At 41.2% G+C, this 8,411-nt stretch overlaps 1 protein-coding gene across 2 annotated transcripts in view; it reads left to right on the top strand.

Annotated features, from left to right (window-relative positions):
• The first annotated feature begins 4,405 nt into the window (after positions 1–4,405).
• Positions 4,406–8,411, top strand: part of LOC144205909 (thrombospondin-1-like) — a 7,764-nt gene continuing 3,758 nt past the window's right edge. Inside the window, exons 1-14 of one of the 2 annotated variants that reach the window (XM_077730489.1) lie at positions 4,406–4,571; positions 4,654–4,750; positions 4,833–5,392; positions 5,464–5,542; positions 5,687–5,776; positions 5,880–5,989; positions 6,283–6,408; positions 6,608–6,704; positions 6,868–7,041; positions 7,121–7,297; positions 7,382–7,555; positions 7,635–7,915; positions 7,991–8,209; positions 8,298–8,405. In XM_077730489.1, coding sequence (XP_077586615.1) covers positions 4,687–4,750; positions 4,833–5,392; positions 5,464–5,542; positions 5,687–5,776; positions 5,880–5,989; positions 6,283–6,408; positions 6,608–6,704; positions 6,868–7,041; positions 7,121–7,297; positions 7,382–7,555; positions 7,635–7,915; positions 7,991–8,209; positions 8,298–8,405 — 2,259 coding nt within the window. In that variant the 5' untranslated portion in view covers positions 4,406–4,571; positions 4,654–4,686. Of the gene's footprint in view, positions 4,572–4,629; positions 4,751–4,832; positions 5,393–5,463; positions 5,543–5,686; positions 5,777–5,879; positions 5,990–6,282; positions 6,409–6,607; positions 6,705–6,867; positions 7,042–7,120; positions 7,298–7,381; positions 7,556–7,634; positions 7,916–7,990; positions 8,210–8,297; positions 8,406–8,411 lie in introns of those variants that run through there. The other variant, XM_077730490.1, reaches the window with a different exon arrangement.

Genomic DNA, 8,411 nt, shown 5'->3' with positions numbered 1-8,411 from the left:
TGCCTTCCCCTGATGTCGCTGTGAATGCTTATTCTACAGTACTATTGACAGTAGTAGACGTTCAAAACCTTTTATGACTGAAACAAATGAAAACAGATGATTTGGGCCTGTGTGAATTTCAACGACAGTAAATGATTTGATTGCAAAAATCATCTCCAGACAGTCCATGATAATTTTTCTGTCTCCAATCAAAATAAAATTAAGTGCCAAACCCTCACATGTGAGCTAGATATCCAGAATTCATTTTATTGAGACAGTCGGCACGTTTTCCAATAAAATGCTGGAATTTGTAATCGTTAAATGTAAGGCTTCAAAGAATTCATAGAAAAGTAGGTCACATTGAAAATCATGAGAATAAATACAAGGTTGGGTGGCAACCGAGGGAGCGTAGAGACAGGGAGATCAAAATAGTAGAAGGGACGGTAGTAAACACGTGTACGTAGTCAAGGTGGAGTGAGAAGAACACCCAATTACTACAGAAAGCAATGAATTACTGGGAGCAGTAGCTAAAGTACTCAAATTATTTAAGGAGAAGTACACTTAGGCTTTAAAATCTGATTAGTTTAACTTGATGGGTCACATGCTTGATTTGACTGCAAATCACTTCATTTCGTGTTAAAAAATGCAGGTGTATATGTCATATTTGCAGATTATGAGGTTAATATAGGAAGGATATTTTCATTAACACTCCCATTGACAGCTGCAGACATCCAATGCATTCTAACAACAGGTCAGACTGAATTTCACATTTTTATCTGGCAATTACAGTTCTTGAAACCACAATTTAGTCATGTTTAGACTCCCTAACAAATTATAAGACCATTTCAACTATTACATAATTGTCTTTGTTCAGGTGACTTTGTATGAGATCCACTGCAGGCGATGTTAACGCCCAAACCAAATGAATTGATTTATTTATTTAGTATTTATTGCATCATTGATATGACAACTGCAGTCTTATGTCTCACTTATTCATCTTTTGTATTTTGCAAATTATAATTAGTTTGTTTTGTAATTATGTTGTCATGGCAAACAGAATACAAATTCAAAGGGTTAGGGTTAGGTCACTTTGTGCATTTAAATAACAACTTGCCTGTCTATGCATTTGTCAAAGGAATCCATTTTTTTGGACTGCAGTACAAGTACATTACTATTAGTGTCAATCACCAAAGAACACTTAAGTTTTTCCATGGATGGCTTAATATGTACAAGAAGACGTGCATCACTCAAGCATAATCGCAACATGAATCACTTGGATTGAATGTATTTACTGACACTAATTTATCATTTTCATCCACACATTCTTTCTTACGTACGTACGTACATTAGGCTGCAAATACGGATTTTTTTCTGACTCATGATGGACAAAAGCAAGCTTGTTTTATGCTTTTCTCTTTTCCAAAATTGGTGACGAACTTCTGCTAAAGATAAGATCATTTCCCCAATTGCCACTGGCCACTGTTCAGGCATGTGCCAGACACACACACACACACACACACACACACACACACACACACACACAAACAAGAAAACAATAAAACATATTTCCAACTCAACGCCTCTGCATATCTTGGGGAAATTACTTTTTGTCTCACACATTTCCTGGTAACAGTCCTCTAGAGATTTCTTGAGAACACATTTTACTCCAAATATGAATTCATCTTTAACTTGCTTAGTACTTGTCCCCTTACATAAACACCAGAATGATGGCCCATAATATGGGCAATGATTACTAAATAGGCTTGTGTAACAGTGAGGTTATGGTCTAAGAAAACAGTTACAGGGAAAACAAAAACAGTGATATTCAATTTAGGAATCAGATACATACTTTCCTTTAAAAAAAACTGGAAATGTATTGCAGCAAAATGTTGCAGTGGCCCTTATGACTGTGTATACACACATAAAGCAACATAAAAGTAGAGATAAGAATGCATAATTATCATGGTGGCTATCCCAGCTGACTTCATACCAACCTACTCAACTGGCCTACCATGCATGTTTTTGGAGGAAACAGGAGTACCTGGAGAAAACCCATGCAAGCCCAGGGAGAACATGCAAACTACACACAGGAAAACCGCCCAGGGATCTAACCATGGACCCCACAACTGTTAAGGCAATGCACGAACCCAGATTTGATCATGCAAATGTAAATCTGTTTCAATTCACAATGTGATATGTTCAAAATGAGTTTACTCAAAATACAAAGTTACTTAAGATAACTTTTCAATTGGAGGTATGTTGACAAATCGCTACTTATATATATATTTTTTTCATTATAAGCATCTCTCTCATTCTCATTTATCCTCATTAGGATTGCAGAGGGTGCTGACTCCGAGCCCGAGACAAGGAGACACCCTGAATCGGTTGCCAGCCAATCGCAGGGCACAAGGAGATGGACAACCATGCACACCCACACCCATACCTAGGGGCAATTTAGAGTGTCCAATCTGCCTACCATGCATGCTTTTGGAATGTGGGAGGAAACACAGAACCTGAAAACTCCAGACAAAAAGGTCTAAACCTGGATTTGAACCCAAGGTCCACCACTGTGAGGCCAACACACCAACCACTCACGCACCGGGTCCAATATAAGCATATTTTTGGTCATTTGTATGACTATTGCGTGACGACAAGTGAAAGCACCGTAATCTAAATGAGGACTGAGTGCGCCACTAATGGCTATGATTGATTATCTTTCAGTGATCTGGCTCATGTGAGTCACTGACAAAGAGCTACAGACACCTCTTACACACTTTTTCCACTATCCCTGTCGAGACTTGGCCGTTTGTTTTACCTGAACCGATACGTGTTCGAGGCTTCCCCCAGGCTGTCACAAAGCGGGAGTGGCGGGCCTAGAACTCCAAAGTTCAAACAACTTTCTGCTGCAGGCAAACTCACAATACATGTTTGAAATGGTTTCTAAGGTTTGAAGTTTTAATTATTAGAGCAATTGCAACATAATAAAAAAAACCTCAGCTGTCAATCCAAGTCAACAAACGTCAATACGCTGGAAATTAAGTATAATGAATCAATCATTTCAACATGAGAACAGGTCCAAAAGGAAGAAAGTTGTATGAACCACACTCAGGAGCAAATGTTTGCTATCTATGGTCCGTTTCCGTCGTTGGCTCGGCCTACCGGGTATTCATCAGTTCTTTGGCGCTCTAGCACTGTCTTGTCGGTTGTTCCTCCCACGCTGTGAGGTCACAGCGTCGCCCCACCTGGCTGTTATCAGCAAACATGAGTTTCCAAGGGTCTAAATGGTTTGCACCCTCCTCCACAATATTTTCCAGTGGATTCACAGTTTTGGACCTGGGAACTGTGTTCTAACACTTCATTTGGCCTCTACAACTTGTATGCAGGTGTCTTTAGTCACAGTTTTCTGTTTAACCTACTTTTAAACACGCTTGAAGTGTGATTTTGATCCTGACCAACAGCTTTGCACACATTCGTACTGTTCTATACACATGGGTTTTAAATCAGCTTGATTAATTACGGATGACTATATGTAATCATTCTTTTCCTAGATAAAAAGCAATTGAGAACACATTTTTACTTACAATTAACTATATATATCATAAAACATCCTTTAACATCAAGTTCAATTATTTTTTAAGTAATATTGTCTTGTGAGCTCTCACAGATTCATCATTTTGACTCATTTTACACTTTAAGATTAAGATATAGTTTATTTTCTTAATTTTAATTTATGCTCTAAAGTATCATTAATTGTAATAAAAAACAGCCAATATTTTAGGGCTAGCTGAATTTCAATATATATTAATTCATCCATTTATATAAATCTTATGCATGTTATGTTTATTTTACAACCCAATATATTTATAATTCTGTTCAAATGAGTTCCATCTCATTGAATTGCTCACTGAGTCACCTGGTGGCCAAATTAACAAATAACAAAATGTGAAACTACTTTTAAGTCCCCTCAGTTTGTAAACTGGGAGCTAAAACGAACAGAATTAAAAACATCCATGAAGAAAAATTGTAACAGTATATATATATATATACTTTCAAAAAAATAAATACATTATCTTTCATGTATATATTTATCTTTTAGAAAAATACATGCCCAGTCTATAAAGTCTCAAGATAATAGGGGCCCACAAATGTTAATAATAGCACATAAGCATTTAAAAGGATCTATTCGACCGGAACCACCCCCGCACCCCTAACAGACACACACACACACACACACATATACAGAACTGGCATGTCTGAGTAGATGGAATATTTGTCCGCTGAGCTTGTGGAATGCATTTTTGTGCGCGTCTCGGATGTGACTGCGTCTAGCTGTGAGGTAAGAGGGCCAGGGTCCGCCCTCTGGCCTCTCATTGGTGGAGCCAGTGCCTCAGGAATGTCTCTCAAGCCTTCAAATAGCCTCTACTTGCACCCTAACAGGCAGTCAGCGCAATCAAACTTGAGAGCATTAATTAGAAAATTTTAAAAAAGTCAATTACTTTTTGACTCGTGCCTCAACGAAAAGGGATAAATATCCACAGGACATCTTTTTCATCCAAATAACTCTTATTTTCAAGGAATCTTCAGTTTTTAAGGTGAGTACTGTCCCTATATTTAAGTAAAACTCTAAGTTGATACATTTGGGTGAACAAAAACGTAATGTGTGATTTTTTTTAGGCTTCATTTTAGTGTTGCCTTTGGGTAAAAGAGATGATGCTGCGTGGCATCTTCCTCCTGTTGATGCTCTGGAGTTGCGAAGGGAAAATCTTTGCAGGTGAGAATGCAGACAAATGAATCAAATGGAAACGTTTTCCATTTCTGAATGTTTTTAAAAGGTGCGCATCATTATTTCACAGAGAGCCGCGATGACAACAGTGTTTATGATCTATTCGATCTGGTGCGGGTTGACAAGAAGCATAATGGCGTGACTTTGGTCAAAGGGGCTGACCCGTACAGCCCTGCGTACAAAGTTCTGAACGCAGACCTGATCCCGCCGGTCCCCGACAGTTCCTTCGGGGACCTCATTGACTCCATCCAATTGGAGAGAGGCTTCATCCTCCTGGTCAATTTGAAACAGTCCAAAAGGAACAGAGGAAGCCTCTTAACTGTCGAGCGGAAAGACGGCTCAGGTCCCGTGTTGGAGATCATCTCCAATGGCAAAGCCAACACTTTGGACGTCTCCTACTCCACCGGTGACCAGCAACAGCTGGTGTCCATCGAGGAAGCCTTTTTAGCTACAGGACACTGGAAGAACATCACACTGTTCTTCCAGGAAGACCGAGTAAAACTCTATGTGGGCTGTGAGGAAATCAACGTGTCCGAGATGGACGAACCAATCCAGAAAGTGTTGACCCACGAGATGGCAGACATTGCCAGGCTTAAGATTGGGAAGGGAGCAACTAGAGACAAATTTATGGTAAGGTCTTCGTTCATCATTTCGTAACTGTTGCAATGTTTTTTTCTAAATGATTCTCTTTGCTTTTAAAGGGAGTGCTTCAGAATGTGAGATTTGTCTTTGGGACATCACTGGAGACTGTGTTGAGAAACAAGGGATGCCAAAATGGAGGTAAGGAATAAGTTTTTTTGCATACCTGTAAGAAGTTGGTCTAGTCTAAGTTTTTACTGTATCGAGCAAAGACGTGGACTGAAAAGTACAAATAATTCTATGTGCAAAAACAATATTGAGCCTGCATTGTGCTCCCACCCACAGCTGCCTTGACTGATGTTCTAACTCTGGAAAGCCCAGTTAACGGCTCCCGCCCTGCCATCAGAACGGACTACACAGGCCACAAATCTAAAGGTGAGAACATTTCCAAAGCCGGTTAGATCTCTTGGTAATCGCCAAACCTAGATTGTTTGTATGTGCATATTTCATCATTATTTGGGTTCTTCACAACATGCAGATTTCCATTCATTCTGCGGCCTCACCTGCGAGGACATAGCAGGCCTGTTCAAGGAGGTGCGCAGCCTTGGCATGGTGGTGAAGCACGTGACCAACAAGCTGCGTGACGTGGTAAGTGCTGCAGAAATACTCCTTGTCTGTAAGCATCTAAGTTAGCATGTTCCAGTGCCACTTGTCCCTGCCGTTCCAGGCTTGTGGCCAAGTTCCTAATGAGAACCTTGTGAATACAGAACTATAATGCTTATATTTACATTGATTCAGTAGGCAGGCTATGTCTTAATTATTATGTCAGATAGTGATTCATTTGTACTGGAACATTGGCAAAACCAAAGTTTTCCATCCTTGGTCCCCTACTGACGCCCAACCACCCCCCCACCCCTCACTCAATCTGTTTTTTTCTGCAGACCGATGTTACCGCCAAGATTCGAGATGAAATGGAGCTGCAAAGCAGTGTTTGCATCCACAATGGTATTAAATACAATGACAGAGACGAGTGGACCGTGGACGCCTGCACTGAGTGTACCTGCCAGGTACGTGAATTTACACATGCATTTACTACTGCAGACCACACACTATAAAAAGAGATTAAATAAGCAAGTGCACCAATAACTATTTGAGAGGAAAGCAGGAGGGCGTTTTTGCTGCATTAGGGAAATGATTTACATCAACAAAACAAGAGTTTTCGAGCCATAGAATTTAACGTGAAACCTGTCATGTCTCTCCAATTAGAACTCCGCCACTGTGTGTCGAAAGATCTCATGCCCACTGATTCCTTGCGCCAACGGTACTGTTCCAGAAGGAGAATGCTGTCCAAGATGTGGAAATCGTAAGTAGTAGTCATTCTTCAGATAAAGTGATGTTCTCGAGCCAAAATTTCTAAATTTTTCTATAATAAAATGATTTTTCTTGATTTAATATAAGGTCAAATCGATACTATTGAGCTTGTCTGCCAAAAGGCCAATGTTTTCAAACCACCTCCCCTTTAACAGCAAGTGACTCTGCGGAAGATGACTGGTCCCCCTGGTCTCAGTGGACCCGTTGTTCAGTAACTTGTGGTCGTGGCATCCAGCAACGTGGACGCTCTTGCGATCGCATCAACAGCAACTGTGAGGGAACATCGGTTCAAACCCGCGACTGCTTCCCCCAAGAATGTGACAAACGCTGTGAGTAATACTTCAATTCACTTTTATCTGTTTAAGCACCACGGACGGAGGAATTAATTGTTTTATCTGGCACTCGCAGTCAAACAAGACGGCGGTTGGAGCCATTGGTCTCCCTGGTCCTCATGCTCTGTGAGCTGTGGAGAGGGGGTTATCACTCGCATACGCCTGTGCAACTCTCCAACACCCCAGATGGGTGGCTTGGACTGCCGAGGAGAAGGACGGCAAACTGAAACCTGCCAAAAGTCAGCTTGTCCCAGTAAGCTCAAGTTTACGTTAAAAAATTCCTCAGAAGTGTAGACGAAAAACTAAATTTGATTGTTGTAATTGATCAAACTTTCAGTCGATGGAGGCTGGGGACCTTGGTCACCATGGGATACGTGCACTGTTACATGCAACGGAGGCATCCAGAACCGCAAACGTCTCTGTTCTGATCCTCCTCCCAAATTCGGTGGAAAGGACTGTGTTGGTGAATCCACTGTGTCTCAAGTGTGCAACAAACAAGATTGTCCCATTGGTAAACTGAATTTTCTTTAAATTATATAAAGAAATTATGTCTGCAACACTGCTAAAGCAGCACCAAACTATTTTTTCAGACGGTTGCCTCTCCAACCCATGCTTCTCTGGCGCAAAGTGTATCAGCTTCCCAGATGGATCGTTCAAATGTGGCAGGTGCCCACTTGGCTACAAGGGAGATGGTATCACCTGCAAAGATATTGACGAGTGCAAAGAGGTCCCTGATGCTTGCTTTACACACAATGGCATCCATCGCTGTGAGAACACAGAGCCAGGTTACAACTGCCTGCAATGCCCCACTCGTTACTCGGGGCCTCAACCGTTTGGAAGGGGAGTGGAGCAAGCTACTGCGAAAAAACAGGTTTGAATTATTTTCTTTTTTTTGGCAATTATGTATCTGTTTCTTTTTTCAAATCCGGACATGTTTTGTTTTCAGGTTTGCAAACCACGTAACCCATGCCGAGACGGTAGCCACAACTGTAACAAGAACGCCAATTGCATTTACTTGGGCGTCTTTTCCGAGTCCATGTTCCGCTGCGAGTGCAGGCCAGGATATGCTGGCAATGGCCGTATCTGTGGAGAGGATACTGATTTAGATGGTTGGCCCAACTCTGACCTGTTATGTGTGGCCAATGCTACCTACCATTGCAAGAAGGTAACCACAAACTACTAGTGCAATACAATAGGCCGAAAACAAATGTAAAACAGCGAACCCTAATTGCTTTTGTTTGCTTTCTTTGCAGGATAACTGCCCCAACCTTCCCAATTCTGGTCAGGAAGATCATGACAAGGATGGCCGTGGTGATGAATGTGACCAAGATGATGACAATGATGGTATTCCTGATGATAGGGTGAGT

Source organism: Stigmatopora nigra, chromosome 13, assembly GCF_051989575.1.
Source record: "Stigmatopora nigra isolate UIUO_SnigA chromosome 13, RoL_Snig_1.1, whole genome shotgun sequence".
In the NCBI taxonomy this organism is placed as follows: domain Eukaryota; kingdom Metazoa; phylum Chordata; class Actinopteri; order Syngnathiformes; family Syngnathidae; genus Stigmatopora; species Stigmatopora nigra.
Note: the sequence above shows the minus strand (reverse complement) of the source record. Positions and strands in the feature narration are given on the sequence as shown.